The sequence below is a fragment of the Triplophysa dalaica genome, chromosome 7, assembly GCF_015846415.1.
Source record: "Triplophysa dalaica isolate WHDGS20190420 chromosome 7, ASM1584641v1, whole genome shotgun sequence".
In the NCBI taxonomy this organism is placed as follows: Eukaryota; Metazoa; Chordata; class Actinopteri; order Cypriniformes; family Nemacheilidae; genus Triplophysa; species Triplophysa dalaica.
The window spans coordinates 7569799-7592885 of NC_079548.1; the positions used below are offsets into that span (position 1 = coordinate 7569799).

The 23087-nt window shown below is 38.9% G+C and overlaps 3 protein-coding genes across 3 annotated transcripts; 2 read left to right on the forward strand and 1 right to left on the reverse strand.

Moving 5' to 3' along the window:
* The first annotated feature begins 921 nt into the window (after nucleotides 1-921).
* si:dkey-225f5.4 (uncharacterized) lies at nucleotides 922-7221 on the forward strand. Its single transcript, XM_056753503.1, has 10 exons — nucleotides 922-949; nucleotides 1737-1833; nucleotides 2403-2526; nucleotides 2726-2883; nucleotides 2989-3045; nucleotides 3190-3332; nucleotides 4148-4313; nucleotides 4408-4547; nucleotides 4674-4836; nucleotides 6141-7221. Exons 1-10 carry the CDS (start codon nucleotides 927-929, stop codon nucleotides 6204-6206), a joined length of 1137 nt encoding a protein of 378 aa, XP_056609481.1. The 5' UTR covers nucleotides 922-926; the 3' UTR covers nucleotides 6207-7221.
* A 605-nt stretch (nucleotides 7222-7826) lies between these two features.
* nr1d1 (nuclear receptor subfamily 1, group d, member 1) lies at nucleotides 7827-13911 on the reverse strand. The gene is made up of 8 exons (XM_056753762.1): nucleotides 13508-13911; nucleotides 10723-11028; nucleotides 10542-10630; nucleotides 10295-10439; nucleotides 9534-10192; nucleotides 9238-9423; nucleotides 8850-9060; nucleotides 7827-8718 (listed from the first exon to the last, which is right to left on the reverse strand). The coding sequence occupies exons 1-8, from the start codon at nucleotides 13554-13556 to the stop codon at nucleotides 8522-8524; spliced, it is 1842 nt and encodes a 613-aa protein (XP_056609740.1). The 5' UTR covers nucleotides 13557-13911; the 3' UTR covers nucleotides 7827-8521.
* Nucleotides 13912-19007: 5096 nt separating this feature from the next.
* msl1a (MSL complex subunit 1a) lies at nucleotides 19008-22696 on the forward strand. Its single transcript, XM_056752884.1, has 9 exons — nucleotides 19008-19137; nucleotides 19802-20443; nucleotides 20562-20755; nucleotides 20855-21099; nucleotides 21204-21268; nucleotides 21351-21418; nucleotides 21590-21714; nucleotides 21828-21900; nucleotides 21998-22696. Exons 2-9 carry the CDS (start codon nucleotides 19916-19918, stop codon nucleotides 22086-22088), a joined length of 1389 nt encoding a protein of 462 aa, XP_056608862.1. The 5' UTR covers nucleotides 19008-19137; nucleotides 19802-19915; the 3' UTR covers nucleotides 22089-22696.
* The last annotated feature ends 391 nt before the right edge of the window (nucleotides 22697-23087 follow it).

The window sequence follows — 23087 nt, forward strand, 5'->3', positions numbered from 1 at the left end:
AATGAGTAAATCTAGCAAACATACATTATGTTCTTTTGGGTGTCAGCTAGTTATTTCTAAATACATGGTTAGTGGGAAACGTGCGTAATTCTTTTGAATGTATAAATTATTATTTTAGCGCCTTATTGCATGCAGACATTGTACTATGTTGTTGTGCTTTCCTTTACCCTGTTTGAGTTTTTATATTCTAAATATTTAGACTCACTGTTCTAAAGTGAATTAACAGTTACTATGCTTAATCAGTGCTCCCAATATATATATTTAATTGTTTACTTACAATGTTACATCTTTCAGTTGTTTATTAAAATTTGCTTTACATTTTTATGCAGTTAATTTGCCAAAATAGGAAACTGAAATACAACTTTCTGAACTCTGCTTTTTAAGCTTACTTATAGTAGATTCTTATTGGCAACGCATTTTCTTTAGATATTGATAAAGCCCTATTCAAAAAGCTCTCCTTCAAGTCTTGCGTAAAAGTACAAAAACGTAATCATGAATGAAGATATGAATTATAAACAACGAATGATACAAATTTACTTATATATAGTGCCTAATGTACAGTAATCTGTTTAAGGTTTCATTCCTTTTTTTTATTGAACAATTTAAATGTACAAAACTGGAAAGTTTACAGAACAAACAGCACATTGTTGACATAAATGATAAATAAATCCAGGAAGAAATACAAATTGAGTAAACAAACTTTTTTTTTAAACTAATAGTTAGAGAAAAAATTAGATAGTTCAAACAGGGGTTTCAGGGGGAAACTTTTCATAATGATTCAGTAAGTTTTTACTTTTTTAGTTCTTAAGTTTAAGGTTTCATTCCTAGACAATGAGGACATGGCGTCTATGACGTACGCGAATGCCTTTCCTGATTGGTCCAAACTCTGACCAATAAGCAAAGAGCGGGTAAGTTTCAAAACAGAAATGGCGACGGAGAGAATCGAGGCGTGAGTATTCAACTATGAACGATTTTATAGGTTATATAGGGTTAGGAATATATTTAAAGGTTATTGTTTACGTTTAAAATGCTATAAAGTGCACGTTAAAAGGGTTTCGCTTGCACATCCCCTCTTTCCCCTCTCACTGAAATTTATCACGATAACCATCATTTCGTTACTAGTTATTTACACTTTGGTCATTTTTTGCCGCCGTCACATCAAGAAATACGACAGAAGGGTTCTGAAAGATTGTATTTTGTTTTACAGTATTAATAATAATGATCTTCTGATGGATCACACCATGTTAATTCCAGCATTATGGATGGGATATTTTCAGTCACAATTTATTTATTACTGATATATCTCGTCATCTGTTTATATTTTCTTATAGCCTACAAGATATCAATATATGCAGGAGTTTGCAATTAATAATAAAGAAAATAAACATGTGCTATGAATGTGACAAAAAGGACACATGTTTTGAGAGACAACATACTATGTTGGATTTCTGTGAATTGAAGTGCACCAGCCAGAAGAAATAAGACCCAACAAATGGAGAAAAGGCTCTTCATAGATCATGAAATAGTTTCATTTTCATGTGCTTGTTTATAAGAAATAATAGACAGAAAGTGGCATTAACCTGACTATGATCATGATGCTTTAAAAAGTTTAAGTGAGACTTCAAGTGGTTATTTATACCACCACATATCTTTGCTATTATTCTGGTGAAAACCTTTGGTCAAAACTTGTCCATATGCATAAGATCTAATAGACACTAATTGATCTTTGATTTCAGACTGATGGAAAGGACTGATCCTACCAACGTAAGATCATGCAACACCACCGAACTGCAAGAAACTGGAGAGGGAGAAATGATGGCTCCTTATCTCATGGTAAAACTCTAGTAGTTCATGCCAACAATTTAAAGGGCTAATTCACACACACCATAATCTGTCGACATTTATTCAAAAACCTGGATGACATTCTTTCATCTGTGGAACACAAAAGAAGATGTTTGGTAATGTGCTTTTGACAGTGAAAGTCTATAGGTCTCAGCATTGTTTGGTTAACAACGTTCATCTAAATATCTTCTCTGTGATCTGCAGAAGAAAGGAAGTCATACAGGTTTGAAATGACACGAGAGTGAGTCAATTATGACAAAAATCTAGCCCTTTAATGAATCAGCTGTAACTATCTGAACGGTCTATGTCAGGGGTGTCCAATGTCGGTCCTGAAGGGCCACTGTCCTGCAGAGTTTAGCTCCAAATTTGTTTAACACACCTGTTTTGAAGTTTCTAGTCTGCTTTGTGAGACCTTGATTAGCTGTTCAGGTGTTTGATTAGGGTTGAAGCTAAACTTTGCAGGACACAGGCCCTCCAGGACTGATTTTGGACACCCCTGGTCTATGTTTACAGCGTAAATACATTATGAACACTGTGCATCTGTCTGTCTGTTTCGGTAGGACTGCAGACGCAAACAGAAGCATATTTTCCGTCAGCTGTGTGTAGTGGATGACATGGTAAAGCTGCTGGCAGGTCTTGAGTCTGTGGACCAACTACTAAATGAGCCATGTCCCCAAAATCCAGGTAATGCACATAGGCTTTCATCTGTTTCAACTGAGCAGCATAGTGTTATAATACCAATGTAAGGGTTGGAAATGTCAAGCTAGTATGTGCTATAAATGGCTTTGGATAAAAGGGGTGAATACATGTGCAATGAAGTCATAAATGATTAATATGTATTTGTTGCAAAATGGTTCTTTGTGTTGACTGTTTGGTCATGTAGGGAATGATGCTCGTGCTGCATGGAAGGCTTTAAAAGCAGAATATCAGGACAGAGTTCAGGAGGTGGAGGAGCTGATCAGCACCTTTCAGCTCCGCATGGACGAGCTTCAGGGTAAACGGCAGAAACTTGAGACTCTAGTGTCCACATTGCAGAAAAAGGTACTCGGAATAACATATTTATGCAATTAATAATGTTTTGTGAAAAAATTTACACATTTTCATGCCATATGCTGTTTTTATATGGAGGTGAATATTATTTTCTAGAAGGAGGAGTGTAAAGAGAAAGAGAGAATGGCAGCTAAACGAAATCAGAGAGCTGAGGTAAGATGTCAAATCACTTCAGATTTTACCCAGCTATGGCCAGTCACCTCCAAAAACCTCCACCTTTTTAACTGAAAGATATGAGAACAGCTTGGAACAAATCGATCTGATGTCTGCGTTTTCATTGATTGTTCTCACACACAGAAACAAATCAGCTTTCAGCTGGAGGATTCCTTACAGGCAGCTCGGAATGCCTTGAACGCGTGTGATCTGCGTCTGTCTAATCTCCAGGATGAAGCTAATAAGCAGCAGGAGCGTATCAGTGAATGGACATTACTGAAGGATGGGTATGTCTCTATACAATTTTTACAGTTTTACTTTAGTACAGTTGGTTTATTTATTAAGACTTATACCACGGGACTATTGAACACTTCGATCTGATTGGTTGACAGACATTCTATGGGTATGTATTAACTTTCAGATAAATGCACACCTATGAAGGTGTTCCAGGTCTGCCGACCCATTACTGTTCCATATCACTTTTTCAAGTTTAAACAACAGAAAGGTTATAGTGTAGACTACAGGCCATAACCCAAGCACAGCACCCTGCTCTTGATCTGACCTTTATAATGTCAAACTTTACTGTTAATGGTGCTTATTCATGCTGCTTATAACTGATAACAAATATATTTTTGCCTACTCTTTAAAAAGTTTGCGTGATTTTTTTTTTTTTTACTGCTGAATATAGAAACAATCTGAGGAATAAATCGTTTATTATCACTGGCTTTTCTGTCACATTACCGCTTACACGCAGGTGTGTACGCAATCTCTCGCTCTCTCACTCACACACCCACCACGTGGCTCTAGTTTCCGAGTCCGTTCGCTCTAACGGAAATGAGATGCGCAAGAAAGTAGTCCTTACCATCAACAGCATTTTAAAGATGATAACATAAAAAACATTGAAATTAAACATTTGAACAATGTCCTGTGGTGTGGTAAGCATGGTATAATTGGAATAATTGACTCCAGTCCGTTCAATTATTCGTAAGTTAATGCACACATGCGATTACTGGTCTAGAAATAATGTAGGGTTTTACAGAAAGTGTGTTGTCACATCACAATAAATATCCCTCTTTTGCCAATCTGTTTGTTTATCTCACAGTTTGCAGATGTTGATCAGAGGGACGCAGAGAAATATGCAGTACAGGCTGTTGTCAGTCAGACCCTCAGAGCTGTGCCTGGAGCTCCTGCCTCGTGCTAATGAGAAATCACTTGATCCACTGCGTGTCTCCATCACCATGACAACCAACGACCACTTCCATCTTCAGGTATTGTGTCCCAGCGTGTATACAAGCACACAGACAGATTGATATAGAAATATAGATTTTTTACTCTTTCTATCTCTCTGTCTACATCTGTAAGGTGTTTCAGGGAACTGCTGGCCTTGTAGAAGAGGCGACAGAAGGTCAACTCAGACAAGTGAGTACTGCTTTGGTGGAGGTGATGGAGCGGTACATTAGTCAAGGAGAGATGCTCTCAGAGATTCAGGCTCTGCACTCAAGGTACATGGTCTAAAAATAAGCAGTAAGAAACGTATATATATATAACGTATATTTGAAGCTTTGAAGGAAAAGGTCTTTCTATCTCATTTACAAATGTGACTTGAAATCGAGAGATTTGTCCCTCAGGTTTGCAATTGATTGGTGTCCGGCTGAAAGGCTTCTCATCTTTCTGAAGACTGCAACCACAGTGTGTCACCTGAGGGTTGGGGAGGGTTACCCATCACATGGCCAAGCTACTCTTCTCTCTGTGAGAAAAGACGGCAATCTTCTAGAAATAGCCAGTCTGCAGGTGAGCTTTTCTAGAATCAGAAAGAGCTGATTCTTGCACACGCAAAGAATTTTATTTACTTTTTATTTCGTCAAGCGCAGACATCCAAATACAACAGCCGTGAAAAAAATAGTAGGGCTGTCAAGCGATTATTAGTGACTAATCGTTTGCAAAATAAAAGGTTTGGATTACATAATATGTATGTGTGTGTGATCCAGAATAAAAGTTTGTTTTTATATAATATATGTCTGCGTACTGTGCATATTTACCTGGGATTTATAAACGCATACATGTATACATTTTTAGGAAATATTTACATATATTATTTTGATCAATAATTTAAATGATATATAAATGGTTATTAATCTTAAATGTATCTATGTATGTGTGTTTATAATTACAAAATAAATATGCACACCACTACATATATTATTTAAACACAAACTTTTATTCTAGATGCGATTAATCGTTTGACAGCACTAGTTTATACATAAATATAAATGTTTAATATATCTATATTTGTTTTTGATTCTACATGCATGTGTGTGTGTATTTATACATCATAACAATTTGTCTAGATATCAAACAAAAATGTAACCGTGAACATTTGCTGGACTGATGAATTTGTCTTGAAGGTATAGTTCATCCAAAAATGGAAATTCTGTTATCATTTACTCACCCACTTATCATTTTTAAACCTTAAAGACTTTTCTTTCTTCCACAGAACGCAAAAGATATTTTAAATAATGTTGGTAACCGAACAGCACTGGACCCCATTCTCTTCTATTGTATGTACACAAAACCTATCGAAGTAAATGGGGGCTAGTTAACAACATTCTTCAAAATATCTTCTTTTGTGTTCTGCAGAAGAAAGAAAGCCATTCAGGTTTGAAATAAGAAGAGGGTAATTACATGATGGCAGAATTTTCATTTTTGGGTGAACTCTAACTTTAATACCTCATTGTCCTAAACCATTGAATGCAAGTACTATGAATTTAACAAGAGAACTTGTTTTTTTGAATACACAATTTATAAATGATCTGCACATAGAGTTTGAAAAGCATAAATTCATACTGGAAGCACTTATGTAATGGTGAAATGTGTGTTCATAGACTTTTGATAGTCTTTTGTATAGACTAACCAAGTAAAATGGAGATCATCGTGAAATTAAACTTTGATGCTCCTAATCTTATAATTACATTGAGACCTGTCTGGATTTCACAGGCGGGGCGGGGACACTTATTTATTTCAGTATTGATCAAAATAACGCTTTAGTTTCAAGACCACCCTTGATTTTAGCTGTTTGCGTTTGCTTTCTTTTTCAGCCGCCGGAGAAACATCCTGTCCTGACTGAGTGGCTTGAGTTTCTCTCTTCCAATCCCAACATCTGATGTCACTTAATACTCCTACTCAAACCCACATTCAGGGAGAACAACCAGGAGTGGCAGCCGATGAGTCACACCTGAGTCAGAGAGGGTTACACATTAAGCATCTGAATTCTACGTTTGTATTCTTGATGTATGTTTGTAGTTTGTCCGTTTTAATAACGTGCCATCTCTCAGTAAGGAAATACATTCAGGATAAATCTGAGCCAATTCATATTTTAATTGGTGTTTTTAGTCAGTAATTACACGTACAAATGTATTAATATTGAACCACCCTTGTAAATAAATGTCTATCGAATGATAAATCCTTTTACAGTTGACTCTTTGTCCCCACTAGAGGGCAGCACCTGTGAGTTTCCTCACATGTACATTGTTTCATCCACTACAGTCTGATGTAAGATGTTAGGTAACACATTTAACTGTGTCTGGAGCCCTGAGCTAATTATTAGGCGGCCCAGAGATTAATCCTTCTTTTAAGCTACAAAACAGACCTATTAAAGTAATTTTCACCTGTAAGATGTTTAGCTTTTCTCCTCAGACATGAACAGATCCTATTAGGTTGATTCATGTTTACCTTCAAACGCCTGTTTTTTTTACAAAAGCTAAATTTCCCTGTGATTTGTTTTTTTCTTTCCATGGCCTGGTTGACATATTCTACTTGACTATTGGAACATGACTGCATGTATCAGCACTCTAGCACAGCACCACAAGAGATGCATTGTTATTGGCCAAAAAGGATACAAGGGTTGTTCTGGATCTGACCAATGGGTAGACGTGAAACTGATTATGAGGGCACAATGACCCAGTTCTAGCATTCTGACCCAGTATTCTGCATCACCGTGTGTTAATACAGCATTGGAAAAATATTAAGAGACCATTTCAAATTTTCATTTAATCATCATTTCTAGATTTATTGTGGTCACTCCAGTCCAGTAACTGTTGAATTTTAGCTAAATCTAACCTCAGCAAAGTGAAAGACTGACAGCATGACAAGACACTAGAAAACTGTGATTAAAATCCAGGTTATAGCATAATTTTTATTTATTTTTTTCTAAATACTACCTAAAATATTAGTGTTGTATTGCTTAAAAGTGAGCATTTTCTTTGCAGTATCTTAAAAAAATACGGACCATCTTTGCTGTTATTTTTCATTGTCTGCCAATAAATAAAAATAGAAACTGTATTGAAATTTAAAAATTTGGTAGAAATATTGTTAGTAGTTCACAGGTTGAAACGAAAATGATTACTTCACCTAAACACATAAAGAATAAATTCAGAAAATAATTTTAAAATGCACAGCTTTTGTTACATGTTATCTACTTTGATTTTTGTCATCTTGGCCATTTTAAACAATCTATAGTTTGTACACTCATGACTTTGCATCCTTGTATAATCTTATCTGTATGTTATCTATAACAGAAAAGCTTATAGATATGGATTAGCGTAGATTAATGTAAAGCCATAGACAGTATACTTAAAGGGATAGTTCGGCTCCAATTGAAAATTCTGTCATCATTTTCTCAACCCTGTGTAATTTCAAACCTGAATGACTTTCTTCAACGGAACAAAAAATAAGATATTTTGAAGAATGTTGGTATCAGAAAAAGACAACATACTACACACCCATTTCATAAATTGCTTTTATGATTTGAAAGACATCTTGAAATGCATGTCTGGTTGTTGTCCTAGAATTTGCATACACTCTACTTATACATTTGTGTTGATATATAATTTCCATTGAGCATGTGAACTTTACAAAAAATATATATTATACAATGTAAAACATTTAAAATATGTATATAATATTTACATTTATTTACAGATAGGGAATATGTGTAGGCTAATATTTTATACAACTTTTATTTTTTACTCTAGTTAAAATGAATATTTATTCTCTAAATGTGGGTGTAGCAGGAACCCAGGCCTGACTAGGTATGAGAAAACATTATGTAGCTGGTGTCTTCTGTCTCCTGTCTGGAACTGGCCTGGAGATCCTTGCAAGAAGCATTTTGCACTTGTTCCATGGCTTCCCCTGTCTGACCAAGGGTCCCATATATACACAGTTTCTTAAGTCCAAATTTGAGTCGTCGCCCTCTGGAATAGTTCGTTGAAACATTTCCAACTATTCAATTAGCTTGCCACCCATTTCAAGTAAATGTCCCCTATAGTCTTTCTCTATCTGGCCATAAATGCTATTAACTGCCTTTTAAAGCCGTTTACACTATTTCAAAGTGTCCCTTCAGATATATGAAGGGACTGAGTGATTTTACGGTCCAAAGGCATCAGTTTGACTTCTCTTGGTTCCCTTTCTGTCTGTGACCTCACGCGTCAATGCGGAATGAAAGCAGCTTCTCAGAATGCATGTTGTTCAGTGTGCGCAGGTCTGGAAGCTTGAGCAGCAGCTTGGTGAATCGGGATGGGTCACCAAGACCGCCCTTGCTGACGAGGGTTCGAAGAGCCCGGATGAGACTTTCCTGGAGGATCTCTATTGAATTCACGTTTTCAATTCCAGACCGATCTGAATGAGAAAAAACAGATATGAGAGTGGATAACAAAACGGTAATGTCACTCAATAAGCAACCAAGGTCAATCACCGAGTTTCCTGTTGAAAAACAATGACACGGTAATTGATGCTTATATAGTACTCACCAGCAGACACCAGCACCACCGCAGTGAAGAGCCCCAGTTCTTCTGGTGACAGCTCTAATGCGTTGAGTTTTTCACTGAAGTCAAACATGATGCCTAAAAGATCGCCCATGCCCATGCTTTTCAAAGCCTCCAGGCTGTAGGTGGCGCCAGAAATGAATGTCACAGTCTTTTCTTTTACGTTAAACAGAGAGGAGAAGCGTACCATGAGGACCTGCAGGAGACATTAGAAGATTGTTAATCTAACACAATGCAACAAGGTAAGAAAATATCAAAAACACAGTGTTAATTCAACTAAAAAAAATTCATTTTAACATGTTGGATAGTGTTAAACTAGCCTGAAGAAAACTCAAAAGATACACAACAAGCATTGATGTGCATTGAAACTCACCTCAAACGTCCCAGCTTTCAGCAAAGTGACCTGGTCATTCTGGGATAATGTATTAAATCCCGGGATGTGTTTGGCAAACTCCACCACTTCCCGCACAGCTGGTGTGAAGCTAAGAGAAAAGTCTTCCCAAATTTCCTGAGGTGTTTTGTTGGGGTCCGAGTAAGGATGCATGTTCATTGGACAAGCCTGTAAAAAATCAAGTGGGATAATGTTCAGACATAAAAATAACAAGTTTTCAAGCTCATTTCCAAAAGATCTCCATTAAAAACTGCTTTATCCAAATATAATTGTCTTACCAGCAGAATCTCTTTGCGTTTCTTCCACGGACAGTTGTGTCCCTGTGAGCTGCTGTTCATCTCTTGGTGGACCCCGTAGAAATGACTGTTGTTATTGTGCATCATTCCGGACCCTGAGGAGGCCTGAAAATGTGGCCCGTTTTCTACTGATGCCTCAAAGTTCTTACTATGAAGGTTGACATTATTGTCGTGGTGGTAGATGGTGTTTTGGCCATTGAGGTGATAACCGGCCGTGCAGAGATTGTTGCTTCGGTTGTCCATATCTCCATTGTGAGGCAGCATTGTCAAACCTAACTTATCATGAGCGTAGACGAAGGTCTCCCGATGTGCCCTGGTTATGGCGGTGATGGTTTTTTCGACACCCGGGCTGCAGCACAGTGGTGGGGAAGAGGAGACAGGTGGGGGACTCAACCTCGAGTCCGGGGCAGGGTGAGAGGGAGATGGTGCTGTGGTCACTGCAGGAGGCTGGAGTGCCACAGTAAGACCCTTGCACGGAGACGTGGATAAAGATGGGGAAGCAGACGACGAACAGTTGGATGTTATGCTGGCCATCTGGAATTCCTTCTGCAATTGGTTGTTCACCATGTTGTTCATGGCATTCTGCATCTCGGCAAGCATCCTCTGCTTCTCGCGCTTTGGGATGCGGCCAAAACGGACAGCTGGGGATTTGAAAAGGAGAGAAAAGGTCACAAAATGTTTGATGTATTTTCATTGTATGCCAATGAAACTGTACATTGTGTTTTGTAGCACAAGATGCTTACCGTCACGGGACATGCCCACAGATAGACACTTTTTAAAGCGGCACTGCTGACACCTGTTCCGGTTGATCCTCATAATTGTACAAGTTTCATTTTTCAGGCACTTCTTGTACTGGATGTTCTGCTGGATGCTGCGTCGAAAGAAACCCTGCGGATCGCAGATATAATATATACGTGTTATTCTCTACATGAACATGTTATGTATATACATATATATATGTGTGGGTGTGTGAGCGTGCAACTATCTCACCTTGCATCCCTCACAGGCATGGACACCATAGTGAAATCCAGAAGCCACATCTCCACACACTTTGCACAGCAACACCATTCCATTCAGTTCTGAGTCGAGAGAAAAGCAGACATTAATATTATATTCTCTCTGATTTATGGTACTACAAAGATCGAACAAGCTAAATATTCTTATCGCTTACTTGTAAGCGCGGCAACTGATTTGTTGGGAGAGTTGCGTGCACTTCCGCCATCATCGCGGCCTCTCGGGGATCCGCTGGAACACGAGGAGCTTCCATCCTCACCTGATCCTGAACTTGAGCTGCTGCTGCAGCTGGTGTACATGCGCGAAGAATCGTGGGATCCATTGGGAGATGGTGGGAACGATGATCCGAAACAAGGCGTTGTGAAGGACTGCAGGCTGCTGTTGGAATTTTCACTGTACATGGACACGGGGCTGGTGCGGTTGGGTGAGCCTCCGCACGATCCGATGTACGATATTACCCCACCTGGTGATGGAAAGAGGAGCATGTGTTTACAAAAAGCTTCGGGAAACTTTATATAACATTAAAACGATACCTCCCACCGCGCTTACACTGTGGGAACGCTCGCTCGTAAAAAGTCAAAGAGGAGGCCCGTCGAACGGTAGCTGAAAATGTTCTCAGGTATTTTTGGCCTTCCTAAAACATTTTGATGTTTTCACAAATACTTTGCTCGGTTACACAAGGAGTTTCAGTAAAACACAAAGGGCTGTAGTAACAGGGAGGCTGAGAGAATCTGTATGCATGGAGCAGACAGAACTTTCTAGGAATTGTTATTGCTTTCCTGTAAAAATTACAGCGGCCGCTCCTTTTATTTCCTGAGGGGGTTAATGACACTGGAAAGCCACGTGAGCATGTGGCATCCGTCTTATATACACAACTCTGCCTAAACCTGTGTGTTGACTTTTTACAACTGTTTGTTTTGTGTTATATGATCTTGCTCTTTGGCGTTCGCTCAAATCAGATAATAATAGTCAACTTTGCTCTTGAGGAACTACACAATGGGCTTGAACTGTGTCCGCACATATAAGCTGTTTATGGATATCCACCGCTATCAATATTTATATCTTATTTTCCTTTCATTATTTCTGTACACCTACAAAAAGTTGATCTTTCGTTTTGTCACCCTACTTTTGTTCAAAATGTTCCTAAACACCTGTCACGCTTTACATTTGTCAAACTTTTATTCGCAGGAACCAAAGATCAGCAGCAATTTGCATCACTTCACAAAACTGCATCAAACAGTGTGCGCTTCAAATATATTCTCCTGGCTCCTCACGAATACTTTTTTTTTATTTAAACCCTTCCCTGGCAAAGATTGAATAAACACTGTGTCAAATGAAATCTTGTGTAAGCATAACAGGGCAGGGCGCATGTGAGCTGTTCCAGGATATCATCGGTTAAGCCCGCCTCCTCTCCACGTGCGCCACTGACAGTCCTTCAACACGCGCTGCTTTTGACACGCCTCTCAAAACACGCCCGGTTTTTACAAATGATTATAAAGTTCAATCTCGCCCACACGTAACCTTTACAGTCTATAATAATAATAAAATGCCGTCAATATTTATCTAGTGTTCAATATCTGAATTGGGGATAATAAAAAAGCGAGCCACGAGAGTACGGAGGTCAGTTACTGTAAAGTAAAAAAAAAAACTGGTGATATCCCTGAATGTGGCTAATTGCATTAATAATGTGAAGTGATGGACAAAAAAGGTCAATAAATAAGTTGAATAAACTATATGCAAAAAAGTTTACAAATCCACTATTTGATGCGAACGTTTGCAAATCATCATAACTATTAACGTGACAATAAAGAACGTGTCGTCAGAAGTGTGTGTTGATTTGGATTTTGCATGCGGCTCCTCCAATCAGGTCGGGACGCATCGTTTTGTGACAACAAATGTATCAATAATAAGCGAGTCCGACAAATCCATGTCTTCAATAGCTCACAAAAACACATCTAAGTCTAAATAAAACAGCAACCCAATATGTTTAAGTAGGCTACAGTAACCCCAAAATAGTATGTATTACATCCTGGGGTTGGGATGTTTTGTGACGCTGCATTCATGTCATAATGAGAGAGAAAAACTGTTACGTTGAAGTGGATCGAGCGTGTTCTACTTTTGAAGTGAACACGGGTTAACGTGATGTCCAGCCCCCCCTTCTCAACATTCGGCCCAATCACATCGCTCACATGGCCCAGCCTGCCGCGTCACACACGGGTTCGCGATGGGAGTGCAAACACATCGCGAGGAGGAATTATGTAATGAGCCATACGCTTGCCAATGGATGTAGGCGGAGAGCAAAGAATGAAAACAAAAAGCACATGGCTAGACTCGTCTGTCCATGTGAATCAGTGACTCTCGACTGCATCACAGGGATGTCCGTACACCTGACTTTAAAGTTATGACCTAGTTCCCCGAAATTCTCGAGAACAGTGTTTCTTAACCCGTGATGTCCTTTTCATTGTTTGAAATTTGCATTTTTATACATATCGCGGACTTTTCTCGAGATAGATGCTATATTGCATTAGAAATTAAGTATAGTTTAATGCCTTTCCCCGTCGTCGGATTCATAGCCTTGATACAAATGTTATTAAGTATTTTCATAAGAAAATATTGTGTTTATCATTGCACATTCAAAAAACGTATTTTGAACAAACTCGTGCGCTCGTTAAAAAAACACAATGAAAACCGCGATGCATTATGTTTGGGTCATACGTAACATACCGTCCCATTCATGTTTACAATAAGTTTGACTAGTTAACCAAGATATACAAATACACGATTAATGACTACATCGAGAATACTTTTTTTATCTGTTTGTACAAAATTCAGTATCGCGTAATGCAAAATTATATTCGACATTGAAACAGATCGAGCAGTGACGCGCAAAATATCAAACGTCGTTTTGTTAAATATCACTAAAAGCAAACAAAAAGTCTTACCTGTATTCGAGTCTACTACTGTGGTCATATTGAGCCCCAGTAGAGTCATGCAACTGTTGATGAAATAATCTTCGTGGCAACACCTAGAGAAGAGATGCCCTAGATGCGTTTCCTTTAAAACAGTTCTTTTTCAAGGAAGAGTCATAGACGTCTCGTAATTGAATATAATAAGCGCGCATCTAAAATATGCCGAGAAAAGAGAACGAAAGCTGCGGTAGTACGCAGAAAACAGCTAAGTTCAAGAAGACGTGGTTCATTCAATAAGTGTATCGTAAGCGAGCGCGCGTGCCCTGTCACTCTCTCTATCTGTGTCGCTCTGAACTGTTTTCTGTCAAGTCGGCCCGGTTTTGCTTGGACTGCCTCGTTTCAAGGTACATGCCTTGATGAGATAAGCGCAGGCGCACCGGATCCATTGCTGCTGCACGAGGCTCAAAATGTGTCCATGTGACCCGAGCGAGATCCTCGTGCCCCAGTGACACAGTTTCTCCCAAACACATTTTCGGTGCGAAAGTCCCCACGCACGTGGCTATCTCAGTATTAGCAAATGTAGTTTTATTTGAAAAGTTTTAAAGCTGCCTGAAAACCATTTGTTTTTTTATGATTGATACTGTGCTTGTGCATAATGCGTAAAAGTGTTTTGGAAAGAGGAAATTTTTAAGTCAATGTGTAAATAAATACAAATCAGCAAATGATGAAAACTGTTTGTGAGTAAGATCTTCTTTGTAAGTAAGACACTTATTGTAACTAGCCTCCATTGATTGTGATTTTGGCAAAACATTAGATAACATATAGCCTAAACAATGATGATGCATTTGTTTTTCTCTTGAAGAAATTGGTGCAATTAAATGTAATTGAATGTGTAGTCAGGCTGACTCAATTTCTCATGAAATAAGATTTTTGTCTCGAATTAAACCACCTTAAATTAAAAACTAATTATTAGTAATTTGAAAAACAACAACACAATTTTACATTATGCAAAACATCACGTGCCACTTTAACTTATTTTTAAAGCCAAATAAACACTGACCACGCCTTGAAATATAAGTAGTCTGCATCTTATAAGGTATGGTATGTTTACCAAAAAGTTAAAAGATACACAAGATGGAAATACACGCAAAAACATTGAATGGATGTTATCACAGAATAAGTTTATTTATAACAACATAGCACTGAAATATTCATTCTGGTTAAACAGTTATTATGCAACAAAGTCTGCTGTCTTTGTTAATTAATATTCTATTGTATTTTTCAACAATTTTAAAATGTAAAAAGTCTTTAATTTCTTATCTTTTGGTCGATTTTTGTACATTTTCTCCTCTGCGCTGCTTTTCAGCACTCAGTCAATGCATCCCCAAAATAACAAGTCACTGTGCACTGTGCACCAGATTAAAAGACCGACAATCTATAGTAGACCATTATTTTCTTCTTTTCGGGCTCGGGCGGCACGTGCATGTGAACAAAACCCTAGGTTGCTAAAAAAAAGACCATCTTGCAGCGTCATGTGTATGTGAAGCACAACAGTAACATCACTTACCCTAACTGGAGCCACACTTGTTGATATCACGTGAATCACTCAAGCGCCTCACTGGAGGTGCGATTTATCATTCTCACCTGTACAACAACAGTGCGTGACAATGCACGTGATCACGCAACAGAGAGTCTCTACAAAACAAACATGCATGATTCAGTGATGTGGCAAAAGCCGTTTCCTCAAAGTGTTTTGAATGGACCACGCCTGTTAGCGCTATTTTCTGACTATCGTTTCCGACACGTTTCTCAACCGAATGCATCTTGTTTACACTGTCAAGGTTATGGTATAATATTAATAACAATGCCCCAGGATGAGCGAGGCACTTATCGTCACTTTTGAAAATCACGCATCGCGTAATCACTTGTGTGGATTTAAAACTGCGCGCATCTCGGCTCTGGCGACTTGTAGCAAAGGCAGCTTGTGCATGACTGTATTTGTAACATCCCTGGATTGTCACATGCAGATCCTAACACAGAAAGCCGTGCACGATCTTTGTGGTCACGCGCGCATGGGGCGCACCAGTGTACCATAATCTCACCAACCTATTCTCAGACGCACATTTATCCAAAGAAGCAAATTACATGATAATCTAAAAAAGCATCAATGTTTGCAGCTGCTAAAACTTGAATACTATGAAGTATTTTTATTAAGCCATATCGAATAATGAGTGTTAACCCTTTTCAGACATATAGGGCGCTACAGTGGTCATAAAATAAAGAATATTGCATATGCATGACACGGTACACACCAACCAATAGTATACAGTCAGTGTCAAGATGTTGTATGTGAAAATATGTTAACATTAAAAAATGTTTATAAAAAGTAAATATCTTGTTTTAAAGCCCAAAGAGCAATAAAAAAACATGGAAAATCCTTAATGAGGTAATCTCCTTATGGTACACACATTGGCAATACAAAATATCTTTGTTAAATGATTAGCTCTCAAGCCTATTTGTGACATAGAAATAATATTTGTAATAATTTTAACAAAAACTGTGGTGCCATGGTACATTAAAAAAGGTTGTTGGTTATTCTTTAATCTTTTGTGTTGTTTGGTTTATGCTGAGCTAAAGGAATAGTTCACCCAAAAATGAAAAGTTGTGCCATGAATTACTCACTCTCTAGTTGTTCCAAAAAACATTCTTGGCCACTATTGACTACCATAGTAGGAACAAATACAATGGTAGTCAAAAGAGCACCAGAATTGTTTGCTTTCCTACATTCTTTAAAACATCTTCGTTTGTGTTTAACAGAATAAAAATGTATAAAGCAATTTTCCTACTATGGCAGTCATTGGTGGCCAAGAAATGTGTGGTTATGAGTGTATGATGACAGTTTTTTGGTGGGGGGGTGGTGTGTGTGTACTATCCCTACAAAAGTCTCCCAAATTTCCAATTAGTTATGCTCATCAATTTATAATGTGGTAATCTCAGTGGCACAGAACTCTGAATATCCCAAATATTTTCCTATGACTTCATGTGTTATTTGTCCGCTTCGTGTCTGGATCTACAGCGTCCATGCTCGACAACGTGAGGAAGTATTGGCATGGCACACGATCATTTCCTTCCCATCATTTAGTTTTTTCTCTTTGGTAACACTAAAGGCTAAACCCATCTTAATGCCCTGATGTACGTTACTATTTCTTGGTCAGCACAATTGTTTCGATACATCCACATAAAACATTGGAATGAATACGTGATGATGAGTTTTTAAATTAGTTTGATCAAATAGCAACAATGGGTCTCTGGTGAACATTTCTTTGGTTGTTAAAATATAAATTCCCTAAATAGAAACTTAGAACCAAACTAGTTCAGTATGAAACTAGGTCACTTGAGCTTCTAACCTAGTGTCCGCGTGACTTAATGAGATACAGCAGCTGTGTCTCATTGCTGGTTTATAAATAACAAAAATCAACATCAATGATATAATCAAGTATACGAAATGGCGATTCCAATGTCATATGTTTCTAAAACTATTAGAGTAGTTAATGCATTAACCTCCAGTGCGCGCTCCAATACATTAAACCTGCTAAATACATCAACCAGATACAAAACTAAATTCGTTTCTGCAACAATTGCGGTGTAGACTTACAAAGCAAATATAACAAACGGTAATGGGAGCATCTTTCATCGATGCGGTACAGATGAAAATGCATCCCTGTTTTTCTGATCGCGGCTGTCACACGGTCCCCGTGCGCCATGTGAGTGGTCCAGTTCCGAGGACATAGCTGCACGCACAGGAGTGTGTCGTCGCTGCTGCGGATGCGCATGGTCACCAGGCTCGTCCACGTGCGGGGGCGCTGTTACAACGTCAGCTCTGTAAGTGGAACACTTAAAGTGGGCGTCGACCCGCCGGCTCTATTTTCGTGGAAAGCCTCGGTCATCCACAAGCCGAGTGTAAACATCTATTAGTCCGGAGAAATAAAACCCGCATCAAAGGGTTGTGAATGTGATTGCTGTTCTATTTAATCGTGGATAGAAATTCGTATAAAGGCTATTTTATTTTCACATCAGTGAAATCTGATGAACATATGTGTTGATAACTGTGGTCTAGGAGTAGATAAAAGTTCAGTAATAGATGTGTTCTATTTAACACTTAACTTATATAGAGAAATTCCTCTCTATATTCCTCTCTTTATCAATTTAGTCGATAAGGTTATTTCCCATAAACCTATGCCGGCCTTGACCTTGCTTGTTCCATAGGATGTTTAGCTGTACTGGTGATAGCAGGTTGTCACAAATAATACAAAGCATACAGCTATTAGTCTGACAGGTTTTATCAACAGCCTATCCCTCCCAAGATAAAAGTGAGTCGATACTCACTTTTATCTTGAATATCATGAGTCATACGGACACGGTTTCCACTTTTGCACGCACTCAAACATCTTCGAGGGCCATGTATATGTTATGTAGTGCCCATCCTTTTAAAACAATGAGTGCAGCGTTAACATTTCAAATAGCACCTTCTAGTGGTCAAGTCTGGTACTTACAGTACTGTTTGTGCTTGGGGTAAAATTAAGCTATGAACTCCTACAGTTTGGTGTTAAAGTAAATTGCGTGACATTAGTGTTATTTTGGTTACAAGCATTCTTCCAAATATAGATTTGGAACAGCAATGGTGAGTAAAGGAAGACAGAATTTTCATTTTCGAGTGAACTGTATCTTTAAGTATTATTGAGCCAGCTCGAGAAATATCTAAAAAAAGGAGAAAAACGGGTGAGAATGTTGGTCGTTTTCCTCCCTGACAGTAAAACAAGAGTGATAGTGATTAACACTATTACAATGACATAGGTGTATTTCAGGTTAATTGAGGAACGGTTCAGAGGTGTAGATCTACCTAATGGTGATGGAACGCACCAGATGGGGAAGAGCGTTGAGATCGGAGCTGAAGAGCAGAGACGAAAGCACACCTATACTTGTACTTGTACTACTCACCTTAGCCTGGATAACAAACTTGTCATCAGTATAGGTATCTCAAATTTCAAGGGCAAGCTTTATTAAACAATAAAGATGTATGATTTACATTTATCTGTTTACATGCATTGTGCCTGGAATACAAGATAGATGATCTGTTTACATTTACAGAAATCTGCATTGACACTGTAAGTGGCTGTGACATACTATTTTTCTTTAAAATATTCATACATAAACAGCTTTTTACACCATTGGTAAACTGTCTAAATTTTGCAATCTTATTGTACCTCCAAAGTTATATTGAACGTATACAAAAATGTTCGAATCAGTGTTCACATAAATCTAGCACATTTATTTAAATGCTAAGCAGTGTTTAATTTGCTGACAAAATGCATTTCCAACATATCAACAACCAGAACTCTTCAATAAGTTTTTAATGTATTTATGTATTTGTGAAACTGTTCGATTAACATTTTGAGCTAATATACGCCTTGCGGACTCAAGAACTGTGTCCATGCTTTAATATTTGACACAAAACTTCAGTAGGAGAAATGCGCAATACATTGCCACGTGATGTCATATCGCAAACAGTGCTGCGCGAGTCACGATTTCACGCAGGACAACGCGCACGCGCTGTGTGCTCACATTAATACCAAACCCGAAAGTCGTCCCAAGGAAGGCGATAGGTGAGTCCGGGAGGGGGCTACGGGTATTTAAATAGCTTGTCGATTCAAAGTGAAGATGAACGAATTGGAGTTGCAATGTTGTCCCTTTGGTATTTATATATGCAGCATGGGAACATGACTTAAAATGGCGCCATCGTCTTTCCAGTGCAGTCGAAGGAACTGGTGAAAACGACTGTCATTGTTTTGCAATAGATGTAAAATGGTGGCCGCCGCGCTGTTTCTAAAAATAATGAAGCCGATAGTTGGTGCACGCCCGAGGTTCTGCTGTCGAACGTGAAAAAACTAGTTTTGTTTATACACAATCACAGACGATGTTATCTCCGAATAAGTAAACATTATGCATGTCACTTGTGGTGCATTTATAGCTACGCTGCGTGCTAAAGAAAAGAGGCGCAGACATGCTTATCTTATTTATATGCATTGTTTTGAAATTGTGGGCATAGAGGACAACAAAGGACTTTTTTCATCCTTGGCTTCCATATGGGGTTTCACATGAAACAGTCCTTACGCTTTATATGTTCAAAGCAGCTCTACAACAATAGTTAACCGTAATCTATTCCACTCTGCTCCTCAGTTTGTATTAGCATCAATAGTAAGATTTTAGAGACCGTACTGAGCATGGTGAACTACTATAACTTCAATAACATTGTGTCTTTTCCTCCAGAATGGCTATAGAAAAGGAATATCAGAAGCACATATCCAGACTGCCACAAATCCCCCTCATCTGCAGAGGTGGGTATTTGTAACCCCCCCAAATCTCCATTTGGAGGAGGTCGCAATGACTATGCGATCCACTGTGTTCACAAGTGAAGGACACAGACTGGATGCAAGCCTGAGCACAATCCACAACAGTGCAACTCATCAGCATCTACGCAAAGCAAAGATCAGCCATCAGTGTGCATCGCCCTGTCCCGACACATCTTCAGCAGGAGGCCACACACAAGAGGAGAACTGGGAGACACTGGGCTTCTTGACATTCCCATCTACCAAGCAGATGGGGGCTGAAGGTTCCCCTGTTAAAAGCAAATCACTGTTTTGTCCAGCCAATCAGAACCACGTGGAAAAGATGGATCCCATGGCATCAAATGGCAGCAATCAGCGGAGAGACGGAGTGGCTGTCCCTTCACCAGAAAACAGCCCTGATGGGAAGCGTTGGAATGTGCGAAAAGGCTCCGGCCTCGTGGACACGCAGACCAGCTGCATCCGACAGATCCTGCTACTGCAACTGGAACTGATCGAGCAGCAGCAAAAGCAACTTCACAACAAAAACAAAGAGATCGATGATCTCAAAGATGAAAAAAACATGGTAAGCTGCTGTTTTTTGAAGGATGAGTCCAATATACATTTGTTTAAAAGTGTCATCAGTTTGATTTACTTCAAGATTTACCGAAAGTCACTTAGTAATGTGCTTTGCGTTTGTATAGCTAATGGCACGAATTGAACGCATGGAACACAGACTACAGACGGGGAGAAAAGATGGAGATTCTCGTCCCTCCCAAACGCCTCGTCGAAAGGAGCCAGAGGCGAAGACGGCCTCCTCAAATGAGGGCCAGCAGGAGAAGCAGGTTGACGCCCCAAAACAAGTGCGCTGTGACCGAGCAGGAAGAGACACGAAAAGGTATACATCGAAATGATCAGATTAGACAGAATTTTGCATAGAAATAATAACAACAACCTTTTGTGTAAACAAATGTTTTCACATCTTTACTCCCTCAAGGAGGGTACTTTTCCAGGACTCCAGGAAGGGCAGGACGAGACGTGGACAGGCCAAGTCACCACCTCCGCCATCACCACCTCCCGAGGAGGGCCTATGTCCAAAAGAGGAGCCTCAGGACGTGAGCTGCTCTGGTTCACAGGTGGAGGAACAGCCTTACATGACAACAATTGAGACGTGCTGTTGCCATCAGCCACCTCCGTCGCCATGGGGAGACTCTTCCCCTGTGCACGAGGACACCGTTCCAGGTGTGTTCAGTTCATGGGATTTAACTTCTTTTGTTTCTCTGTTGATGGATGATGGATTTAAGATGTGCCGATTATTGAAGTGTATCATTGCTACATGTGCGCAGTTCCGTCCTGGCGGGAGAGCATCATAGAGCCTCTGGGGCAGAAGGAGGCCTCGGACATCCCTGAGGTTAGAAAGACACAAGATGCAATCCTGTACACAATGACTAAAGTGAATGCTCCTATCTGAGATCTGTTTTTATTTTGTACAGTGTCTAGACGACAGTGTCTTTTTGAAGCGGCACTCAAAGCTTGAACTTGATGAAAAGAGAAGAAAAAGGTGATTTTTACGTTAGGTGACTTATATATAAAAATGTTAAACATTTTGTTATTGTCCATATTAGATACATCATTGTTAAATTCTAAATAAATAATGATATTATAAGTTCTTAGTTTTATTATAAGTTATATCTTAACATTTCAGTTTATTTAGTTTCATCCTCTATTTCAGGTGGGACATCCAGCGTATTCGTGAGCAGAGGATGTTTCAGCGTCTACAGCAGAGGATGAATAAAAGGAAGGTGGTTCAGGACAGTGAACAAGAGCGGTGCTCCTTACATCCAAATCTTGAAGATGGTATGTCAAGTGTACCTGCAGAGAATTGATATCAGATGAGAATGCATAAGAATTGCCTAACAGCGGTCTAGAATAATAAAATAACTGTCTGATTTGCTTTTTTGTTTCCTTAGTAAAGTCTATTATGGTAACACCCTTCTTGCCAACGGTGGCTTGTGGAAAACCTCTCCCCAACCTAAAAGAGGAGTGAGTTGATTTTGTTTAATACTGAATAATAAGGATCACATTTTTTTATATATTTTACAAAAACATTTGTTTAATGTGTCCGTGTTTATTTACTCAGAAATTTTGAGTTGCCATTGGTGGAGGAACGTAGTCACTGCCGCAGCGAGGTGATCAAGAAAAGGACGCCACATCGGAGGTGTCGCAAATGAAACCATCTCCATATGCAAAGCCGCGATGACACGCGCCTCTCACCGCAGAGTCAACAGGAATCCGCTTCATGTGTGTTGAAGCAAAATCTTGGCCATGTACTCTTATCTCTCTTGGACACTAGATTGCACTTTGAATATTTTGAGGCAGATTGTGGGCTGGCTTGGATATTGCCCCTGCTTGGCATCTATAAGAAACGGTTTTGTAATGTTTGAGAAAAAGTCTTTCATCCATGGTCATGGTCAGCATCCAGTGTTGAATGTAACACTCACATGGTCATGCTTGCGTTATATCTTGCGATTAACTTGAGCGATATGGACCAAAGCTTTTACCATAACCCATCTGCTATATCTATATTAAACCATGGTTGCAGAACTACATTTTTTGTCAGTTGCCTTTGGGTTTCTCGGTCATAAAAAGTGTCAATGGTTGAAAGTCAATGAAGCAGCATTTATTGTAACAGAAAGCTCTGTTAAAAAATGTGTAAGATATTTAAAGCTAAAGAATTTTTCAAACATTAAAACAAGTTGAGAAACGGGACGCATTGTTTTTCTGTCTGTTTTAAATGAATGTATTATGGCAAACTAAAATTAAAAAGGATTATAACGTACCTTGGCTGCATTTTCCAAAAGCATTATAAAAACTATATAACATTATAGAAACTAAAAATAGCATATCAATCTTTCCTTACTAAAAAGGTTCAGTGTACATGGCACATTGATGATAACAGACAGTACCATGGGCATGTTATTAATGTATTCATTCACAAAAAAAACAATATATTAATTATTACATTTTTTTTAACTCAAAAGAAAACCAGATCTTCAACTTGTTTTATCTTTTACAGCCGTAACTAGTAACTTACAAATCCTATTAAAATCAGCATTGTTATACGATCTTAACCAACCCTCGAAAGAAACGTCCCTTACGTAACTCCTTTCCGCTAATTTACCCACGCGCGCCTCTTCCGACGCGGAGCGAAAACAGGAGGGATATGACGC